Source organism: Hyaena hyaena, unplaced genomic scaffold, assembly GCF_003009895.1.
Source record: "Hyaena hyaena isolate Hyena2069 unplaced genomic scaffold, ASM300989v1 scaffold_70, whole genome shotgun sequence".
NCBI classification, from domain to species: domain Eukaryota; kingdom Metazoa; phylum Chordata; class Mammalia; order Carnivora; family Hyaenidae; genus Hyaena; species Hyaena hyaena.
This window is the reverse complement of record NW_024080701.1, coordinates 2,277,303-2,301,354: the sequence shown is the minus strand read 5'-3', so window position 1 is coordinate 2,301,354 and position 24,052 is coordinate 2,277,303. Positions and strand designations below refer to the sequence as shown.

Here is a 24,052-nt window from a genome sequence, read left to right as displayed (position 1 = left end):
CCCTGAGAATATAATATTAAGTGAAATGAGCCAATCACAAAAAGATAAATACTGAATGATTACCCTTACATGAAGTATTAAGAAAAGTCAAATATCATAAAGACAACAAGTAAAATGGTGTTTGCCAGGGGCTAGGGAAAGAGGGAAATGGGGAATTCTTTTCTAAAGGACTCAGTTTCAGCTTCATAACAAAGTTATGGTGACAATGGTTGTTATACAATAGTGTGAACATACGTGCACCACTGAACTGTGCATTTAAAAATACTTAAGATGGTAAAGTTTATGTTGAGTACGTTCCACCACAATAAAAATAAATAAATAAAAACAAAGAGGGGTGCACCTGGGTGGCTCAGTCAGTTGAGTGACTCCTGATTGCGGCTCAGGTCATGATCTAACAGTTTGTGAGATGGGAGCCCCATGACAGGCTCTGCACAGACAGTACAGAGCCTGCCTGGGATTCTCTCTCTCTCCTCCACGCACTTTGCCCCTCCCCTGTTTGCGTGTGTGCATGCTCTCTAAAATTAAACTTTAAAAAAATTCTAAAAATTAAAAAAATGTTGAATTTTCATCAGCTTTACAGCATTTACTGATATAAAATTTCTTTCATGTTGCTAATGTGTTTTGAAATATTCTACACCATTTTGAATAACACAGTATCCCTCTATAAAGATACATAAAACTTTAACATAGATTGTATAATAATCCCATTTTTCATTTTTAAGTAGCCTGTAATATTCCTATATAAGTAAACCTTAATAAGTAAAGCTTTATTTTACAGCTTTATTGATAACATATAATACTATATATACAACTTATGAACTTTGACATACATATACCCCTGTGAAACTATCACTACAATTAAGACAGTGAAGGCTGGGTACAATATGCTTTACCGATGGCATATAACACAGTAGGAATTCCCTAAGCCCTTCCCCTTCTTTGGGGGAATCAGAGGTGGAAACTGTATAGACATCGGGAGATTCTCAGCATCTTGGGGGATGAGTTGGGGCAAGGATTCCCCACCTCTCTCTTCTAGATCTTGCTGTGGCTATTGGTCCAGAGGGCTCTTACTCCTTGGAAGCCATGCAGACCATAAGGTCTATGAGTTACTGTAGCCAAATTTATTCTCACATCAGGAAATGAGTCTGGCAAAGCGTTTACTGACACTAATGCCAACCCCAGCATCAAAGATGGAAGAGTGGTTTTGAGCATTAAAGCTGCAGAAAACAATCTCGTCCTCAGTGTAGTTCAGGCTGACCTCTAAGGAGGCCCTTGGACACCTGTTTACACTGACCTTCACCATCCTGTCTTGGGGACACAGCTGTCACTCAAAGATGCGGCTATGTGTGTCAGGAAGGAGGAGGGCCGCCTTATGGTTTTAATAAGCATTTTCCTAATGATGACTGATGATAAGCATCTTTTCATGTGCTCAATCTACTGTCTATGTATCTGCTCTTAAGCATCTTTTCAATTTTCTATTTTTTAAATTCTTTTGGGGTGCCTGGGTGGCTTAGTCGGTTGAGCGTCCAACTCTGGCTCAGGTCATGATCTCACAGTTCCTGGGTACAAGCCCCGCATCAGGCTCTGTGCTGACAGCTAGCTCAGAGTCTGCAGCCTGTTTCAGATTCTGTATCTCCCTCTCTTTCTGACCCTCCCCTGCTTATGCATGCTCTCTCTCTCTCTCTCTCAGAAATAAAATATTTTTTAAAAAGTTTAAAAATAGGGGCGCCTGGGTGGCTTAGTCGGTTAAGCGTCCGACTTTCGCTTAGGTCATGATCTCACGGTTCGTGGGTTTGAGCCCCGCGTTGGGCTCTGTGCTGACTGCTAGCTCAGAGCCTGGAGCCTGTTTGAGTCTGTGACTCCCTCTCTCTCTGACCCTCCCCTGCTCACGCTGTCTCTCTCTCTCTCCTAGAAATAAATAAATAAAAATATTAAAAAAAAAAAGGTTTAAAAATACATAAATTATGTTGACTGTCTTCCGAGTTTTAAGTATTCTGAGTGAGTTTTAAGAATTCTTTATTATAGGGGTGCCTGGATGGCTCAGTTGGTTGAGTGTCTGACTTCAGCTCAGGTCACGATCTCACGGTCCGTGGGTTCGAGCCCCATGTTGGGCTCTGTGCTGACAGCTAGCTCAGAGTCTGCAGCCTGCTTCAGATTCTGTGTCTCCCTCTCTCTCTGACCCTCCCCTGTTCATGCGGTCTCTTTCCCTCTCTCAGAAATAAATAAAAAACATTAAAGAAAAAGAATTCTTTATTATAGATACAAGTGCTATGTTGGCTATGTGTTTTTTATAGTATTTCTCTTAGTTTATGGTTTCTCTTTTAATTTGAACAGATCTTCTGAAGAGCAAGTTTTTTCAATTTCATTACATTTTTGACATTTACAATTGTGGTTTTGGTGTCCTATTCTAAAAATCTTTACAAGCCACAAGTCATAAAAGAGCTTTTTCCTTTATTTTCTTTTAGACATTGTATACTTTAAAGCACTACTATTTAATCTAAGACATTAACTCAGATCTGGAGCTAATTTTAATATATAATGTAAAGTCATGACTAGGGTTCTTATTTTACTTTTGGAGGCAGGGAAGGGCTATGTATAGCTATCCAATTGCTCCAGATGCACTTGTTGGGAAAATCATTATTTCATTAAAATTACTTAGAATTGTGTAGAGAATTCACTGGCCTTGTATTTCTGTGTAACAACTTTTGAATATTCTCTTCTGTTCCACTGATCTTTAGGTCTTTCTTTATCCAAATTACTTTTCAGCTTTATAGTAAGTCTTAAAATCAGGTAGTGTAAGTCTACCAACTACGTTTGCCTTTAACAAATGACTGTAAATACTTTACCTTTCCATATAAATTTTAACTTTTTTTTTTTTTAATGTTTTATTATTTCTAGGAGAGAGAGAGAGACAGCGTGAACAGGGGAGGGTCAGAGAGAGAGGGAGCCACAGACTGAAATAGGCTCCAGGCTCTGAGCTGGCAGTCAGCACAGAGCCCGACGCGGGGCTCGAACCCACGAACCGCGAGATCATGATCATGACCTAAGCAAAAGTCGGACACTTAACCGACTAAGCCACGCAGGCACCCCGTACCTTTCCATATAAATTTTATAAACAACTTGCCAATTTCTACCAAGAAAAGCCTACTGGGAATATTGGAATAGGATCAAATAGGATCAAATTGACAAATTAATTTGTGGAAAATTCCATCTTACCAAAAGAGTTTTCAGACGTATAAAAACAGTCTACTTCTCCATTTATTTAGGTCTCTTAAAAGTGCTCTCAACAAGGTTTTCCAGTTTTTACTAAAAAAAGTCTTAGGCAAATTCTGTTAGCTTCATACTTAAATGTTTGATTTGTTTGAATGCTATTCTAAATAGTACTTTTATTTCAATTTCCTGTTGTTACTACCATATATATAAATTATACAGTCTACTGATATTTCCAATCTGGATACACTTTCTATTTCATGTCTTACCTCACTGGCTGTGACATCCACTATGATATTAAATAGACACAGCAAAAGAGGACCTTCTTGGTCATTCTTATTCACTGGAAGAAAGCACTCTTTCACAATTAGTATGTTGCTTGTAGTTTTTCATAGCTGCTCTTAATCAAACAAAGTTTCTTTCTATTCCTAATGTGCTTAAGAATTTTTACTAGAAATCTGTCAACTGACTTTGTCAATTTTTTAAAATATCTATTGAAATGTTAATATACCCCTGCTTTTTAAGTCTTTTATGGTAATGGTGAACACCACTGATAATTTCAAATGTATAATCAACCTTCCAAGTGTGGGGTAAATCCCACTTGATCAGGATATATTATCCTTTAAATACATTCCTGGATTAGTTTGCTAAAACTGTATTTATAATCTTTACATATGTTCATCAGGGATATTACTCTGCCATTTCCTTGTAATGTCTTCTGGTGGTCTGAGTATCACAGTAATGCTGGTCTCATGGAGAAGATCATTTTATGGAAGCATTTGTATAAAATGGGCATTATTTCTTACTTAAATGTTTTGACAACTCACCAGTGAACAGATCCGGACTTAGAGTCATTACTGTAGAGTTTTTCAGTACAACTTCACAAGCACAGGGGTAGGTAGTTACTTATTTAAGTGACTTTGGTACTTTGTGTCTCTCAAAAAATTTGTCCCTTTAATCTAATATATTGTCATAAAACTGTTCCTTTATTAAACTCTGAATGTCTGTAAGTAGTATCATTTTTCATTCCTGATACTGGTAATTTGTATTTTTTTTTCCTAATCAGTCTGGCTACAGATAGCAATTTTATTGATCTTCTCTTTACATAGTTAACTTGCAGACACATCTCCAACAAAACTCTAAGGAGGCTAATAAAGCAGGAATGTCATGTTTTACACTTTCTCTTGGTACCACCCACAGTAGCTAAGCACAGTAACTCCACATCATCAGTATCAAAAAGGTAAAACGATGATAATCAAGTGAAAGCTACATTTGAAAAATCATACTATAAACAGTAGAAAAAAACATGAAGACTTTGAAGTCAGAAAACCTTGGATTCAAATCTCTACCACTCCCTTAAAACCAAGGTGACCCTAGGAAAGGGGTTACATAAACTCTCTTAAGCACTTAATTAGTGCGTCTCTTAAATAGAAAAACCTTCTAAAAGGTTGCAAGATTTAAATGATATAAACCTCATCAAGTGCTCTGCATAAAGGCTGTCTAACAATGTTAATTTCCCTCTGTTCACAACAATGGATTAATGGGCCAATATTAGCAGAAAATCTTTTAACTCTACTACAAGGGGAAAAAATATATTATTAAATGCCTCAAGTTCATGCATCGTAAATACTAACTTTTATTTTCTATATTAACTACAGAATACACAAACATGAAAAAATTAAACTACAAAAGGACATAAAAATGAAAACAGGTCTTACACCATACCCTGGGTCACATTTCCACAAGTGATTACTTTTAACCATTTCTGTTTAGTTTTGGTGGTTATCTCAGTAATCCTATATTGAACATTTTGTCCTCAACTTTATGATTTAACAGTAGCTAAAGAAGGACTCAGTGTGATGAAAGATAAGGAAATTAGCTTCCTAAAATAAAACTCAACTTTTATCTGCATACTGTCACATTTTATATTATTAATTTCTATTCTAAAATTATATTTAGACCTTGAGACATTCATGTATGTCAATTCTAAAAAAAACCAATTAGCTTACAAAAGTATGCATATGTGATTAACCCTCGCAGAGTCAACTAATGTAACTGATCCCTTAGAGGAGGATATGTACTTCTCTATTACTAAATTTGTTCTACTTATCCAGATGAAACAGATTCTGTTTTCCTGTATCCTTCCAAACTGCTCAAAATTTTACCAAAAAATGTACTGTTTTAGGGGAGCCTGAGTGGCTCAGTTCATTAAGCAACCAACTCTTGGTTTTGACTCAGGTGATGATCTCATGGTTTGTGAGATAAGAGCTCTGTGTGTGGAGCCTGCTTAGGGTTCTCTCTCCCTCCCTGTGTGACCCTCCCCTACCATTTGTGCACACATGCTCTCTCAAAATAAATAAGCTTAATAAAAATTACTGATTTATAGTGGAACCATAATTTTCCTGTACAAACTATAACTTCCAGGGTTCTCAATGCTTTTCCCTACTGAAATGATAATACAGCTTTTTTTTAAAAGTATGTTATGGTTAATAATGAATTATACTGTTTATTTTCAAATGTTACATGTTACATCATTTGCACGACCTTCACCTAACAATGAATCATCGAAGTTTTTTTTTATTTTGAGAGAGACTGCAAGCTGGAGAGGGGCATAGAGAGAGAGGGTGGGGGGAAGGGAGGGAATCCCAGGCAGGCTCCATGCTGTCAGCACAGAGCCCAACTTTGGACTTAATCTCCTGAATTGTGAGATCATGACCTGAGCCAATATCAAGAGTTGGACAGTTAACCAATGGAGCCACCCAGGCACCCCTTAATCATGTTATTTCTTAAATGAATTACCTTCTTAAAGACAGTTTTCTCAGAATCTTATTATTTTCCACTTTATATCAAATTAGTTGTTTCCTTGTCTTGCTATGTGGTTGTCACCCTAAGACCATTTTTCCCATCTTGGACAGGATCCATTCTTCACTAAATGTCATCTCCTGCTTCTTGAATTTCTTTTTCATTTTCCAGGGCCACAACCTCAAGAAATTCCAAGGCGTTTCAAAGAGGTCAACTTCATGCATCATTGTATGTTTTAATATACCTTTATTTTAAGCAAAACCTTGATTTATAATTTTGTTGGCTGAGAGTTCTAAGTCGAACATTCATCTGACACCCACCCAAATCGGGTTTTCAATTAATTCAAACATCCAGTCTAATAGCGTGATCCAAAATCTGGAATGTATACCAAAAGTGGCTCCAAAAGGGAAGTTTATAGGAACACAGGTCTACCTCAAGAAAGAAAATCTCAAACAATCCAAACTTACACCTAGGGGAGCTAGAAAAAGAATAAAACCGAAACTCAGCAAAAGGAAGGAAATAATAAAGATTAGAGCAGAAAATAAATGACAAAGAAACTCAAAAAACAAAGAATAGATCAATGAAACCAGGACCTGATTCTCTGGAAAGATCAACAAAACTCATAAACCTCTAGCAAGACTTCTTTAAAAATAAAAAAAAAATAAAAAAAAAAAGACCCAAATAAGCAAAACTACTAATTAAAGAGGATAAATAACAACCACCACCACAGAAATACAAACTATAACAGATTACAAAAATTTATTTGACAACAAATGGGACAACTTAGAAGAAATAGAGAAATTCCTACCAAATGGATAAATAACCTACCAAAACTAAAGCAGAAAGAAATAGAAAAATTTGAAAGCCCAGTTACCTGCAATGAAAGTCAATCAGTAATCAAAATACTCCCCCAAAAAACTAAAGTTCAGAACCAGATGGCTTCACCGGCGAATTCTACCAAATGTTTAAATAGTTAATGCTGATTTTTCTCAAACTATTCCAAAAAATACAAGAGAAAGGAAAACTTCCAAATTCATTCTATGAAGCCAATTACTACCCTGACACAAAAACCAGATAAAAAGAGCACACAAAAAAGAACTATAGGCCAATACCTCTCATGAATATAGTTGCAAAGGTCCTGAACAAAGTATTAGCAAACCAAATCAGATGATATACTGAAAAAGAAAAAATATATATATATACAAAATGGTCAGGTGGGATTTATTTCCAAGATGCAAAGGTGGCTCAATATTCACAAAGCAATCAACATGATACATCCAATCAATAAGACAAGGGATAAAAACCATATGATCATTTCAAAAGATGCAGAAAAAGCACTTCACAAAGTACATCAATTCATAATAAAAACCCACTGCAAAGTACATCTAGAGGGAACATATCTCAACATAATAAAGGCCTTATATAAAAAACCCATAGCCAATATCATACTCAAAGGTGGAAAATTGAGAGCTTTTCCTCTAAGGTCAGGAACAAGACAAGGAGGTCAACTCTTACTGCTTTTATTCACCTTGGTACTGGGAAGTCCTAGCCACAGGGATCAGAAAACATAAAGAAATAAAAGGCTGTTGAGGTGCCTGGCTCAGTTGATTAAGCATCCAACTTTGGCTAAAGTCATGATATCACGGTTTGTGGGTTCAACCCCTACATCAAGCTCTGTGCTGACAGCTCAAAGCTTGGAGCCTGTATCAGATCCTGTGTCTCCTTCTCTCCCTGTCCCTTCACCACTCACACTTGGTTTCTCTCTCTCTCTCTCAAAAATAAACTTAAAAAAAATTTTTTTTAGAAATAAAAGGCAAATTGGTAAGGAAGAAGTAAAACTTTAACTATATGCAGATGACATGATACTATTTTTAAAAACCCCACAAGACTTCATCAAAAAACTACTAGAACTGATGTCTCAGAACACAAAACCAATGTACAAAAAAACTGTTACATTCCTATACACTACTAATGAAGCAGCAGAAAGTGAAATTAAGAAAACAAATCCAGTGGCACCTGGGTGGCTTAGTCAGTTGCAAGTCTGACTTTGGCTCAGGTCATGATCTCATGGTTTCTGAGTCTAAGCCCCACATCGGGCTCACTGCTGTCAGTACAGAGCCTCCTTCTGATCCTCTGTCCCCATCTATGCCCCTCCACTGCTTGTGCTCTCTCAAAAATGAATAAAACATTAAAAAGAAAAAAAGAAGAAAAAAGAAAAGAAAAATCCATTTGCAGTTGCACCAAAAACAATGCAATATCTAGGAATAAACTTAACCAAAGAGGTGAAAGCATCTGACTCTTGATTTCAGCTCAGATCACGATCTCACAGTTCCACAGTTAGAGCCCCATGTTGGTGTCTACACTGGCAGCACAGAGCCTGCTTGGGATTCATTCCCTCTCCCTCTCTCCCTCTCTCTCTCTCTCTCTCTCTCTCTCTGCCCCACCCAGGCTCCCACATACTCTCTCTCTCAAAATAATAAATATTTAAAATTTTTTTTAATTAGGGGCATGTGGGTGGCTCAGTTAAGCATCCGACTTCCGCTCAGGTCATGATCTCAGTCCGTGGGTTCGAGCCCTGCATCGGGCTCTGTGCTGACAGCTCAGAGCAGGGAGCCTGCATCAGATTCTGTGTCTCCCTCTCTCTTTGCCCCTCCCCCACTCGCTCTGTCTCTGTCTCTCAAAATAAAATAAAGACACTAAAAAATACCTTTAAAAAATTAATTTAAAAATAAAAAATGTTTAATTAAAAAAACTGGAAAACTAGAGGTATCATAATTCCAGATTTCAAGTTATACTACAAAGCAGTAGTAATTAACACAGTATAGTACTGACATAACAGACACAGATCAATGGAACAGACAAATAACCCAGAGATAAACCCTCAACTACACGGTCAATTAATTTTCGACAAAGGAGGAATGAATATACAATAGGAATAAATCTCTTCAACAAATGGTGTTGGAAAAACTGGACAGCTACATGAGAAAGAATGAAACTGGACTGCTTTTTTTTTTTTTTTAATGTTTTATTTATTTCTGAGAGAGAGACAGAGACAGAGACAGCATGAGCAGGGGAGGGTAAGAGAGAGAGAGAGGGAGATACAGAATCTGAAACAGGCTCCAGGCTCTGAGCTAGCTGTCAGCACAGAGGCCAACGCGGGGCTCGAACCCATGAACTGTGAGATCATGACCTGAGCCGAAGTCAGATGATTAACTGACTGAGCCACCTCGGCGCCCCTGGACCACTTTCTTAAACTACGTCATCAACAAAAATAAACTCAAAATGGATTAAAGACCAAAATGTTACAACCCAAAACCATAAAACTCCTTGAAGACAATAAAGGCAGTAATTACTCTAACAGCTATAGCAAAATTTTTCTATATATGTCTATTGAGGCAAGGGAAATAAAAACACAAAGTAAACTACTGGGACTACATCAGAATAAAAAGTTTCTGGGGGCATCTGGGTGGCTCAGTCGGTTGAGCACCCAACTTTTCATTCTGGTTCAGGCATAATCTTGTGGTCATGAGATAGAGCCCCACAGCAGACTTTGTGCTTAGCGTGGAGACTACACAGGATTCTCACTCTCCCTCTCTGCCCCGCTCCTGCTCTCTTTTTTTTTAAATAAAAATAAAATAAAAAATTTCTGCACTGCAAATTGAAAGGCAATTTACTGAATAGAAGATATTTGCAAATATCCAGTAAAGGGTTAGTATCCAAAATATATAAAGAACTGATACAACTCAATACCCAAAAACCAATAATCCAATTAAAGAATGGGCATTAGACATGAAGTCATTTCTTCAAAGGAGACATACAGACGGCCTACAGACCACAAAAAGATGCTCAACATCACTCATCATCAGGGAAATGCAAATAAAAACTACAATGAGATATCACCTCACACCTGTCAGAATGGCTAAAATCAAAAACACAAGAAAAAAGTGTTGAAGATGATATGGGGGGGAAAGGAACCCTCTTGCACTGTTGGTGATGCAAACTACTGCTGCTACTCTGGAAAAGAGAAGTATGGAGATTCTTCAAAAAGTTAAAAATAGAACTACTCTATGATCCAAAAATTACACTACTAGGTATTTACCCAAAAAATACAAAAACACTATTCAAAGGAACACATGCATCCCTATGTTTACAGCAGCATTATTCACAGCAGCCAAATTATGGAAGCAGCCCGAGTGTTCATCAACTGATGAATGGATAAAGAAGATGTGGTATGTATATACAATGGAATATTATTCAGCCATAAGAAAAAATGAAATCTTGGCATTTCCTAGATGGAACCAGAGAGTATAATGCTAAGCAAAATAAATCACAGAAAAACAAATACCATATGATCTCATTCATATGTAGTGCTCCTTACATCGTCTTTACTTTCAAGATTAAAAAAATACTAAATACATTAATAAATGGGCCTAAATATAGGTAATATGATCTGAACTTTATTTGATGGGAGATTTATAGTAGAGAATCTTTTCTCCCCCATATGGCTAGCCAGGTGTACCACCACTTACTGAGAATAAATACTTTCCCTACTGGTTTAAAATGTCACCTGTAATTTAGTAAACTGAAATATATTTATGTCTGGGTCTTCTTCTGGTCTCTGTCTATTCTGAGAATAGGGCCAAGCTATTCTAATTGCTACTTCAGTGTTTAAATAAGATACTGCCTCCACATACCTAAATGATCTTTAAAAAAATAAGATTTAAAAGGTTTAAATGAAATATAATTAAGAATTATTAGTTTAGTTCTATCTGTATTTCCTTACAAAGTTTTCTCCCATTTGGCACAAACAGCTATACTTTTCCATTTCAAAGTAACAAAGTTACAGAAGCCACATAAATATGAAAACTGTTTTATCTGTTAGGCTTTATTACTTTGTTTTCTTGGTTAGGTATTTGCCCTGCGTCTTAACCTTAATTAAACTCCAAAAGCCAGCCAATTATCAAACTATTTTTTGTTTTTCCCATTGGTACAGATCATTTTAAGAAACATGACTTACTATGTTCTAGGAGCCATCAGTTTTTTTGTACTGTTAGGGAAGATAAGGAAAGGAGAGAAGGTATTTTTGTTATGACTGCTATGAAAAAAGAAGAGAAATAAGGAAGAGTTCTTAGAAGCAAAATGTTACTGAGATCAAAGCCAAAAACAATTACACATGAAAACTAGAAGACAAATCTTTCAGCCTGTTTTGAAAAGCAATAGGTGAGGAAAAAAACTATGGATGATTTAGAGGAAGTTTAGAAGTGAGAAAATGAGAATGCAAATACTCAAATGATGGGGGGAAAAATGATGGAAAAAAGTATGTCAAAGGGATATGAAATTACAGATTTAAAGATTCTACTGAATAACAGGTAGTAATAGCTTTACGATTTTATCTAAACACAGCCTTCTGACATTTGTAACATTAAGAATAAAGAAGGGGTCCCTGGGTGGCTCAGTCAGTTAAGCATCTGACTTCAGCTTGGGTCATGATCTTGCAGTTTGGAGGACTAAGCCCTGCGTCGGGCTCTATGCTGACAGCTCAGAGCCTGGAGCCTGTTTGGGATTCTGTGTCTCCCTCTCTCTCTCTCCCCCTTGCCTGCTCACAATGTCTGTCTCTCAAAAATAAGTAAACATTTGGGGCGCCTGGGTGGCTTAGTCGGTTAAGCGTCCGACTTTCGCTTAGGTCATGATCTCGCGGTTAGTGGGTTCGAGCCCCGCGTCGGGCTCTGTGCTGACTGCCAGCTCAGAGCCTGGAGCCTGTTTCAGTCTGTGACTCCCTCTCTCTCTGACCCTCCCCCTGCTCACGCTGTCTTTCTCTCTCTCTCCTAGAAATAAATAAAAATCTTAAAAAAAAAAAAAAAAGTAAACATTTAAAAAAAATTATTTTTAAGAATAAAGAAGATATTATGAACCTTTTTAAAGAGAAACCACTTTGCCTAGGAAGGATTTAAATTCAATTTGAGGGGGATGTCTAGGTTGCGCAGTCGATTAAGTGTCCAACTTCAGCTCAGGTCATGTCATCACGGTTTGTGTGTTCAAGCCCCGCAATGGGCTCTGTGCTGACAGCTTGGAGCCTAGAGCCTGCTTCAGATTCTGTGTCTCTCCCCCACCTCTCTCTGCCCCTCCCTCCCCCACTTGTGCAAGCGTGCACTCTCTCTCTCTCTCTCTCCCTCAAAAATAAACATTTAAAACAAAAGAAAAAGAAAATCAGTCTGAGGGGGCACCTAGATGGTTCAGTTGGTTACGTGTCTGACCCCTGATATCAGGTCAGGTCCGTGATCTCAAGTTTAATGTGATCGAGCCCCACGTCAGGTTCTGTGCTGACAAGTGCAAAGCTTGCTTAGGATTCTTTTTCTCCCTCTCTGTGTATTCTTCCCTTGCTCACACTTTCTCTCTCTGAAAAATAATAAACATTAAGGAAAAATCCAGTGTTGAGTACAGAAAAATTGGCACTATCCAACTAATGATAAATGTGTTGTTGGTACAACTCTAGAAACATCTATAAATCTTTAAAGTGCTCTCAATGTCACAGCAATTCCACTTTTAATTGCCTATTGTGAACATGAATGTTCGACACTGTACCGTTCATAATAAAATACAAAAGAGCTAAATATCCAACCAAAAGGACTGTAATATGAAGCTATTAAAGCTAAAATTATAATATAGATCTATACTTGTTGATATGGAAAATAGAACATGACTTTATGATAGCCAATTTCTAAAGGTTATAATACTACATACACAATACTTTCATTTCTACAGGACCCAATATATGCACACAAGTGTATTAACAAAAAATCCTAGAAGAACGTACAGTCAAGTATTCAACATTCACTGCAATTGATGTTTACACTGACATGGCAAGCAACAGCAAATGCAAATATACACTGCCCAAAAAAGGACTATTATTTCCCCAATAAAGTAGGAAGGAAAAAATAATCTTCGGGGCACCTGGGTGGCTCAGTCCACTGAGTGTCTGACTTTGGCTCAGGATCTTGCAGTTCTGAGTTCAAGCCTCACACTGGGCTCACTGCAGTCAGCCTTTCAATGCAGAGCCCACCTCAGATCCTCTGATTCCCTCTGCCTCTCCCCCTTCACTCTCTCCAATAAATAAGCAAGCAAGCAAAAATATCTTCAATTATATGCCAAAATTATATTCAATATATCAACAAAAAAATACAGTAGAAAGGGAAAAATAAAAGATGGTATAATACGTAATTTGGTGGGTCTACATACTTTATGAAAAACAAGCATTTCAAAATAGTATGTAAATAGTATGTAATGCTTATAACTCAATTATGACCTTATTCTGTCCCCCAAACTCCCATCACATGGTGAATAGCTCAAACAAGGACCAGGGAAACAACTTCTTTTAGAAAATGAGAGGTGTTAGTTGAGTTCATTGTGGTAACCATCTCACAAAGTATACACATGCCAACTGTCATGTTGTACACTTTAAATATACGCAATTATATTTGTCAATTATACCTCAATAAAAGCCAGGGAGGGGGGTGGAGAGAAAACAATGGATTATACTGATCATCTGTGTATTCAAAGAACATGGGAAGAGAAGGGAGACACAGTAACGGAGGAAGCTTCAAAGGTATTCTGGAAGTCCAAATGAGAGAATGATTCAAATTTCGCACAGAAAAGCTATAGTCAAAAGAAAAATTGTATTTAAAAAAAAGTGTGTCTGTGTCCATGCATGTGTATGTTATCACACAAGCCACAAAGAAAGAACATTTAAGGGTAAGGATTTCTCAAAATTCTTACTAGATCACAGATTTAAGGATTAAAATAAGTAACAGTATTATTTGAAATAAATAGCCAAACTTTTCTAAAAATTGAAACTGTACTGTTTTAATTCTCAACTAATACTCACTGTATTCCAGCTTCTTTCTCTTCTTTTTCTCTTTTAATTGTTCTTCCTCCTCCCTGACTCCCTCTTCTCTTTCTTCTCTTTGCTCCTCTCCCAAAGCATCATAAAACACTGGATCACGATGAGCAGCTTTCCTCTGGAAATGCTTAGATTTGGATCCTCCTTTAACAAGTACAACTTTTCTTTTCAAACAAGTGCATCCAAACATGCAGTCTGGTCGGCGGCAGTGAGCAGGCTGGCGCTTCTCCAAAGCTAGACTGGAACACACGCAACCCAATCGACAGAAGTCATTGTTGCATGGAGGGGCTCGTTTCCTTATGATTGTGTGGATGGGTTTAGTTTTGAGAGATGCCTAAAATTAAAGTAGAAAATTATAAATCGACTAAATCATGTTCCCACACCACCAACAGCTTACAAGTCATATATTGGTGTGCCTTTTCAGTCCAATATTCAGTATTAATAGCACAAGATTGGCAGTAGATTTAAAGGACAGAACATGAATACAACCAGGATTCTGAACAATCTCCCATTTTAACGCAGAGCAGAGACAAGAGAATATTTTAATTAATTATGAGCCAAATATTAACAATAATGAATTTATTCTCAACAGAAATTACACATAATATTCTAAGGCAGAGGTTGACAAGACCCACAGGCCAAATCCAGCCTGTTTTATAATAAAGTTTTGCTGAAACACATAATGTCTACAGCATAACAATAGCACAAAGTCGAGTAACTGCAACAGAGTATGTACAGCCTACAAAACCTAAAATATTTACTCCCTGGACCTTTAAGGAAATCGTTTGCTGACATCTGCTTTTCAGTAACTAATAAAAAGGGAAGAGGATATGTACATAACTGTCTTTAAAAATGATTAATAATAAAGGGCACAATGTGTATTTAATCCCAACATCGGATGATCTTCAGGTCAAAAATTTAGTCACAGAATTTAAAAATGGAAGGTAAGGTACACAAATTTCATGACAAAAATACAGTCACTTGCTTTTTTACTATTTCACATGTACCAGAGGCTTCTAAGATACGTGAATCAATAATAAGCAAAAAATTCTTAATAAAAAATTTTATAAAACACAAAAGCTTTTTCTCCATACATTTATAATTTTTTTTACATTTTCTGAAATGTAGTACCTTTTAAGGAGAACTTTCAAAGCTGTTTTAACACGATTAGCAACTGTACTTGCCTACATGCTAGAAAATGAAATTAGAGACTTTCAGAATGGCCGGCTGAGTTTATATAGGAGAGAAACATTAAAAAGCACAAACGTACTGTCTCCCTCTACAGGCAGGAAAGGATCTATACTAGGGTGTCTAGTTAGAAGTAAGAACAAATATAGAAAGCAGAACCTCCTTAGTTATCACTAAGGTAACTAAATGCCTGATCCTCCTGCCAAAAAGTCCATTCCCATTTCCCCTCACTAACCTAATTTTTTCCAACCATGAACAAACATGCTTCTGGCAAACAACAGACACTCACCTGAGCAGTAAGCAGAGTTGTTAAAGATACATCTGCTCGCTCTTCAGTGATGTAAGTCCTTGGTTTTCCTTCCCAAAGTGCACAGTCTTCTAGGTCCATGAGCTTCACTTGAGATTTAGACAAGCCTGGAGGGCGAGTTCCCTGTTGCTGTTGCTGCTGCTGTTGATGTGCCTGCCGCAAACTAATCTGCTTTGGAAATGTATTTTCATCTAAAGTTGGCACAACAAAGTTATTCACCTGATTTTCTGAGATGGTACTTGAAGAATTCTTGGCAGCCTTATCTCCTGGAATCATATGAGCATGTTTCTGCTTTGGTGAAACAGGGTACGGTAAAATGGATTTGTAAGATGATTTAGTTCGGCCACTTAAAGTTGCCTGTTTATTTTGAGACTTTGCCTTTCGAGAGGCAGGGGGCACAGAATGAGGTTTCAAAGAATAGGAGGTAGAAGGGGAAATGGTAGATTGCTTCTTTAGTACACTGTCGAGTGTTCGTACATAGCTAGTACTCTTGGTGGGAAGCTGGTATACCACAGGAGATGTGGGAGCATTGGAAGAGAAACCCATGCTTGTTTCCATCAGCTTGCCTTCATTTTCCAAGTACTCATCAAGCTTATCACTGCAAAAAGCAGAACGGTTTTTCAGGGGACCTTCTGAATTTCCACCTAAAATTAAAGAGATGCAGATACTTAAACATAGGGTAGATCTTCAGATATCTAGGAAAAATACACTAAAAAAGGTCAAGGGCATTAAGCTACAAGCTATTAAATCTTCCAAACCAACCTCCTCAGAAGGAAGAAAAAATAGAAAACCAAGTGAAGATATTGAATCATACGTTACATTAAAACCCATTATCTAAAATTACCTCATTACATATATTTACCATGATTTTTTGCGAACTGCTAACAATAGTAATAATTGACGTAAGAGTCTACAACCTTTGGCAACTTATAACCTTAGCAGAGAAACCACTTAAGTAAAAACATAAAAGCAAAAACTATACTTAAGTCAAACCTCAACAGAACACCAAGAGGTTATTTAACAGATTAACAGAATGCAGTACCTGGACTGTGATATAAAACACAAAACACAGAAAGGGGTATAAAATTTAGTTTTTAAGGAATGAAAACTTAAGTGTAGTAGAGACACAAGCATTATACTATGGTAACAATGTACAAGGATTCAAAGAGGAGAAAACTATTTTGGACACATGGTAAATTTACCTGGTTAGAATGTAAACTGAAAATAAATGCAGTGGGAAAAGCACCAAGAAAGGAGACCAACAGGCATATAGTCAAAATGTTTAGATTAGAAATGGACTTGGAAATGTAATGTTGTCAGGAATCACACTACAGCTCTGAAATATACAGTTATGAAATAATACCTGAGAATGATAGTTATCATAACTGCAGGAGTTACAGAAAGGAAGTGCAACTTAAAAAGGGTGCAGGGATAATTTAAGCCTGATATGGTCAGGGATATGGAACACGGGGAATGAACAGAAATCAAGAAGAAGACAATTATTTTCATTTTTGTGCAGCACGTGAAGAAAAGATGAAGAAAAACAACCATGACTTACTTTTAACACAAGGCTTTGACCACATGTTTCAGAACATATTTGCAATTTTTTTTTTTAAAGCTGATTACCTTCATTCCTAGATGCAGAAGCACTATGAAACTTTCCCCTCCATCCCTTGATTTTGGTGAAGTCATTGGTCTTCCCTGTCCTAGAAACAAAGGGAAATCCAGCATCTATAAAAGAAAAAGTAAAAAAGATGACCAAAATTCAAGACAAGCAATATTTAATATCTAGTTACTAAAATTTTTTAAATTATTTTGACAGAGAAAGTGTGAGTAGGGTAGAGGCATCGAGAGAGGAGAGAGAGAAATCTCAAGGAGGCTCTTCACAGTCAATGTGGGTCTTGAACTCACAAACATGAGATCACCTGAAATCGAGTTGGATGTTTAACCAACTGAGTCACTCAGGTGCCCCAATTATTTACTAAGACTTAATCTGAAATGTATAAACCATTAAGATTATGCCACTAGGTAAAAGATCTTAGCATATCATCCTAGGGGCACGTGCGTGTTTGCACACACACTCTCTCAAAATAAATAAACAATAATAAAAAACAGAATATCATCCAAATGTCTCTAACAAAGGTAGTTTTTTTATTTATATCACAACTTCATTTGACTTTACAAATGCTACACACTCACCAGGAGAAGCAGGGTTGGTTCCTGTAAGGTTCCAGAAAGGAAAGCTAGTGGCTGGAGCCAAAGGCAGCTGTACTCCCAAGTATTTAAGATCAATGCTCATTGTCGGATCCACTGAATTTAATTTTAAGCCCACTACAAGAAAAAAGAACCACAAATCACACTGGATTTTTGTTTGTGTTTTTTTTTTTACTTTTGGGGTGGAGAGGATATTACTAGAGATAAAGGGAGAGGGGGAGAGCAGAAATGAAATAAAAATAAAAAGTGGCAGACAGGCTTTAAGGCGACCCATGATCCTCACCTCCTGGTATTACACATTTGTGTAATCCTCTCCTCTCTTTCCCAGAGTGTAGGTAGGGCCTGGGCTTTATTTCTAATAGGCAGAATGTGACCAAAGGGATAGGATGTGTGTGATTACTGTGTATGTGATAATAAGAGTGCATGTTACTAAAGTTACAATGATATAAATTTTGCCAACAACCTGACAGAAAATGAAAGGAGATCCCTCCCCAGTCAAGCCTCTGATGAAAAACCAGACCGGACATCTTAATTGCAGCCTTGTGAGACACGAAGCAGAGGGTTCAGTTAAGCCATGCCCAAACTTGTGACCCAAAGAAACTGAGACAGTATGTGTGGTAACTGAATGGCAATGTGTTAAGCAACAGTAACTAATACATAAACATAGTAAAATTAAGATCATTTGTCCTTTAACCTTTTGTGATCCGGAGACTTTCTAGGACCTTTAACACAAATTTGCCATATACTAAGCTTCTGGCCTGAATTATGGCTACTAATTCTCTAGTTATTAACAATGATATTTATGGTTAACTGAACCTATAAATATTATGGCTTACTTGTAGTTATTGAAGAGGCAATCTCTGGGGCACCTGGGTGGCTCAGTCAGTTAAGCGGCCGGCTTCAGCTCAGGTCATGACCTCACGGTTCATGGGTTCAAGCCCCACATTGGGCTCTGTGCTGACAGCTGGGTCAGAGCCTGGAGCCTGTTTCAGATTCTGTGTCTCCCTCTCTCTGACCCTCCCCTGTTCATGTTCTTCTCTCTCTCTCTCTCTCTCTCTCTCTCTCTCTCAGAAATTAAAAAAAAAAAAAAAAAAAAAGAATCTTTTGAGCAACTGTTTAGCATATCCTTTTACAATTTTGTGGGTTTTTTGATTAACATTTTAGATCTGAGATTTGTCTATGCTGACAAATTTATCTCTAGATCATGTTCACTGCTGTATGCTACTCCAGATTATAAATACACAGTACTCCTAATTTATTCACCACTCTCCTATAGATGAGAATTAGGTTGTTTCCTAGTTCATTATTTTTTTTATTAGAGTATGGTTGACAATGTTACAATACCACTAAATGTATTTCTTATGCCGTACCTTTCTTCCCCTAACTTACACATTCCCTAACTGGAAGCCTGTACCTCCCACCTCCCTTCCTCTATTTATTTCCTACTTCTAACAATTACTGGGAACCTGGATGGCTCAGTCAGTTAATCATCTGACTTGGCTTTGGCCATGATCTCAGGGTTCATGAGTTCAAGTTCGGCATCAGGTAATCTCAGGCCCCACTTCAGGTAGACCCCGCTTCTCTCTCTCTCCCCCTCTCTCTTGAACTCTCACTCAGTTGTGCCCTGTGTCTCTCTCAAAAAAAAAAAAATTACAATACTTTACAGTATAATTATACATTATGTACAAGAATGGTCTCATGTGTGAGACCTTCCCTAGCGCATTCAGCTTTTCCTTGTGGCATTTGCCCAGGAACAAAATTGCTATATAATGGGGTATGTTCATCTATAAATTGTATTGAATGCTGCGAGTGCTCGACATATTTGTGGCTGCCCAAAATATTCTGAATACACTTCCTCTAGCAGAAAGCTTTCCCCATTATTAACTCTAACCTCTTCAAGGTAGGTATTTTAAAAATTCACTTTACAACTTTCCTTACAGTCTGCATGCAGACATGTAATCTAGGTTCTGCCAATCAGCTGTTCCCATGAAAGACCTCAATGTAGGATAGAACACCATGAAGAAAGAGATATGCTGCAGAATTGTGTAAATGAAGGCAAGAGTGCCCAAGAATTTCAAGTTTATTTTTTAAGAGAGAGAGAGAGCACAAACAGGGAGGGGCAGAGAGAAGGAGAAACAGAATCCTAAGCCGGCTCTGCGCTGAGGGTGGGACTTGATGCAGGGCTTGAACTCACAAACCTTCTGATCATGACTGGAGCTGAAACAAGAGTCTGATGCCTAACCAAATGAGCCACCCAGGTGCCCCAGCCAAGAGTTTTTAGAGGTAAAAATAATGAAGGTCCTAGCTCTAAGTATACCATGTTCCGTGTCTATACTGAAAATGGCAGTGATTGTCCAATGTTGTGGGACTGCTTATATGAACAATCTGCAAATGTACTGCAAGCATTTTTTTCCTGGCTACAGAGTCACAGGATATTTCTCTGGCCTTTCAGGATATTCTGTAAATCATCTAACACTCTTTAATAAATTCATCTATAGAGTGTAGCCTGATAGTTACTGCTAAGAAGTTTAACATAACACTTCTTCTGAATCCTTCTAGTGTAATGGCATGTAAGAAAATGATAATTATACAACAAACTGGGATAAATCTGAAGCTGCTTGTAGCTGGAGGCATGACCATGGCCTTGGTCATGCTTGGCCATTCTGAGGAGATTACTATTTCAAGAATATTATTATCTGCTATATATCACGGATAACCATGTGCCAAAATGCACTAGTTAGGAACTTGTGCACTAGATAATGCCAAATTACTCTCAATTTATACTCCCTCCAGGAGTGCATGAGAACTCTTGCTGATCATTTCTCTCCAACATGTATTATCAATGGACTTAAAACACTTGTTCCAATCTTTTGCTTTAAATTTATATCCTACCATTCTTAAATATGTACTCTTCTGTTACTAGTGACAATCTTCTAATTTGAATTTCCTCTTTTGTGAATTACTGGCTTATTAATGAGCAAAAAAGTGTTTACATTAAAAAACAGAGCAGAGAGAGGGAGACACAGAATCTGAAGCAGGCTCCAGGCTCTGAGCTGTCAGCACAGAGCCCGATGCGGGACTTGATTTCACGAACCATGAGATCAGGACCCGAGCCGAAGTCAGTCAGTTAACTGACTGGGCCACCCAGGCGCCACTAAAAAAAATTTTTTTTTAATCATAGGTATAGGTTTCCAAAAGGTATACATAATACTGGTCCCCTAAAAGTGAAGGCATTACATAGAGTATGAGCCACAAATTCTTATGGCAATGTGGGTATCCTCCACACAGAACTTAACTGAAAGATGATTGCTAGATCGTGATTAGGTTTTAGTTTCTAAGTCCAGTTCTTTCCCATAAATATTTTATTTTTATTTTAGTTAATCACATGATATGATTAATATTAATGTCATAAAATATGCTTTCCAGGGCCCCTGGGTGGCTCCGTTGGTTAAGCAGCCAACTTTGGCTGAGGTCATGATCTCACAGTTAATGACTTCAAGCCCCATGTCCCTGACAGCTCAGAGCCTAGAGCCTACCTCAGATTCTAGGTCTCCCTGTTTCTCTCTGCTTGCCTGATCAACGCTCGGTCTCTCTCTTTCTCTTTCTCTCTCTCTCTCAAAAATAAACAAATCTTAGAAAAATTTTTTAATAAAATATTCTTTCCAGGGGCACCTGACTGGCTCAGTTGGTGGACGGTGCAACATCTGATCTCAGGTTTATAAGTCCGAGTTCCAGTGGGTGGGGAGACGGTTTAAAAATAAAATCTTTAGGGGCACCTGAGTGGCTGTTAAGCATCTGACTTCAGGTTAAGGTCACAATCTCACGGTTCACGGGTTTGAGCCCCGTGTCGGGCTCTGTACTGACAACTCAGAGCCTGGAGCCTGATTCAGATTTTGTGTCTCCCTCTCTCTCTGACCCTCCCCTGCTTTCATCCTCTTTCTCAAAACTAAACAAACCTTAAAAAAAAAACACTTAAAATAGGAGCAACCTGGGTGGCTCAGTGGTTGAGCATCCAACTCTTGATTTCAGCTCAGATCATTATTCTGGGGCCAGGGGCTCTAGCCCTGTGTTGGGATCTGCACTAAGCATGGAGCCTGCTTGAGTTTCTCTCTCCCTCTGCCCCTTTCTCCCTCATGAGTACTCTCTCTCTAAAAAAAATAAAATAAAAACTAAAAAATAAAATATTTTTTCCTCCGGTTTCCAATAGATCAGGGAGAAATATGATTAGGAGGCAAAACAATTAGTTTCCAATCTTGTGTTTGGGCTAAATTTCTCTTAGCTTTTGCGTCCTCATCAGTAAAATATCAATTCACCACACTGGGTTTTATAAGTATTTACTGCACCTTCTCTATGAAATATCTGTACTACAGATGGTAGTAGAGATAAAAGACATTTCCCAGAATTCCAAGAGCTTTAAGTGTTGTTTTCCCAACTGACTCATTAGTACTTAAAATAGGGTAATAAAGTCCTAAGAGAGGGAAGTAAAAAGAAATGACACTTGAAAATCCCAAGGGAATACAGTAAAATTTTACAGAAGGTGTAATGCTTATGTTAGAATAAGCAGAATTAACTAGGAAAGGTGGGTAAAGACAGCAGAGTGGCACCAAAAAGCAAGATACTGCAGAAATTCAAATGAGAACTGAATTCTAAAAAAGAAATTAGATATCCCAGTGCTTTGAGAAAAATACTCATGATTATTGACCAAAAAAACAAAACAAAATGTCAGAAGAGCTGCCTACATAGATGTCAAAAAGAAGGAATTAAGCTGATTAAAAACATAACCACACAACCAAGTAGGTAGACATGCAAAATCTAGACCCACACAATCACATTTAGGAAATGTTTTTCTCTTTTCTTTTCTGCGTTTACTTGTTATTTTAAACTTCCAGCTTCACCCAAAAGAGTTAGCAAGACCTAAAAACAACAAAAAGTCCAAATCTATTTTAAATACGCGTTATCAGGGGCACCTGGGTGGCACAGTCGGCTAAGCATTCCACCTCAGCTAAGGTCATGAGCTCACCACTCGTGAGTTCAAATCTAGAGCCTAGAGCCTGCTTTGGATTCTGTGTCTCCCATTCTCTCTGCCCCTTCCCCGCTTGTGCTTTGTCTCTTTCAAAACTAAATATTGAAAATAAATAATAAACAAACTTATTGATTTTTAGTCATAAAAGTAGAGAACTCAATGGCACAGAGACAATGTTCGAATTAATTCTCAATTCAGTTGATCTGTACTATCCTGAAATGTTTGTCCTAAAATAAAATCCTTCCCCAATTAACACATATATGAGACCTATAGACTTAGTTGGTTTCCTATGAGATTACATTGCAGAACATAAAATAGCTTAATTATTCACAGAAAGCATATCCCCAAAATAGCATAAAATGTTTTCCACATATGACATTTTAAGCTAAATCCTACTCCTGAACGCTTTTGCTTTTTCACCAGAATAGGAGCTGCTTCTTTTTTTTTTAATTTATTTTTATGTTTTATTTATTTTTGAGAGAGATAGAGACAGTGTGAGCAGGGGAGGGTCAGAGAGAGAGGGAGACACAGACTTCGAAACAGGCTCCAGGCTCTGAGCTGTCAGCACAGAGCCCAACGTGGAGCTCGAACCCATGAACCAGGAGATCATGACCTAAGCCGAAGTCGGACGCTTAACCGACTAAGCCACCCAGGCGTCTCTAGGAGCTACTTCTTAAAAACATATTATCACACCATTACAAAAAAAGACTCATAAAGACAGTATTGAAAAAAGATACAGTTTAGGTTCAAAGGCAGTCACCTAAGATAAACTGTAGGTAAAAAAAAAAAAAAAAAAAAAAAGCCTGCCCCAGCTAAACCCACTAAAATATCAAGTACCCACAAAAACACACTCAAGACTCCTACATAATTAAACAACATAGAATAGAAAAGCAGATAAATAGGGGCGCCTGGGTAGCTCAGTCGTTTAACCATTCAACTCTTGATTTTTCAGCTCATGGTTACTGAGTTTAAGTCCCACATCAGGCTCCAAACTGTCAGCTGCTTGCAATTTGCGCTCTTCCCTCTAAAAAATAAACTTTAAAAATGCAGATATATATAAAAGAAAAACTCCAGTTAACTACCAATTAACTCTACATTGTTAAGACTATATTTTTAACTAGGGGCACCTGGGTGGCTTAGTCGGTTAAGCGTCCGACTTTCTCTTAGGTCATGATCTCGTGGTTCGTGGGTTCGGGCCCCGCTTCGGGCTCTGTGCTGACTGCCAGCTCAGAGCCTGGAGCCTGTTTCAGTCTGTGACTCCCTCTCTCTCTGACCCTCCCCTGCTCACGCTGTCTCTCTCTCTCCTAGAAATAAATAAAACATTAAAAAAAAATTAAAAAAAAAAAAGAATATATTTTTAACTAAAGTCGAGTCACAGAGCTCTAGAAAGACCGCCATAAAGGAATTTAAC

The 24,052-nt window shown here is 37.7% G+C and overlaps 1 protein-coding gene across 5 annotated transcripts in view; it reads right to left on the bottom strand.

The window, feature by feature from the left end:
- MGA (MAX dimerization protein MGA) overlaps positions 1–24,052 on the bottom strand; it is a 166,763-nt gene that overhangs the window by 37,287 nt on the left and 105,424 nt on the right. For all 5 annotated transcript variants that reach the window (XM_039232925.1, XM_039232923.1, XM_039232926.1 and 2 more), the window contains exons 6-9: positions 17,604–17,735; positions 17,031–17,135; positions 15,387–16,048; positions 13,895–14,243 (exon numbers count right to left, since the gene is read on the bottom strand). In XM_039232925.1, coding sequence (XP_039088856.1) covers positions 13,895–14,243; positions 15,387–16,048; positions 17,031–17,135; positions 17,604–17,735 — 1,248 coding nt within the window. The remainder of the gene's footprint in view (positions 1–13,894; positions 14,244–15,386; positions 16,049–17,030; positions 17,136–17,603; positions 17,736–24,052) is intronic.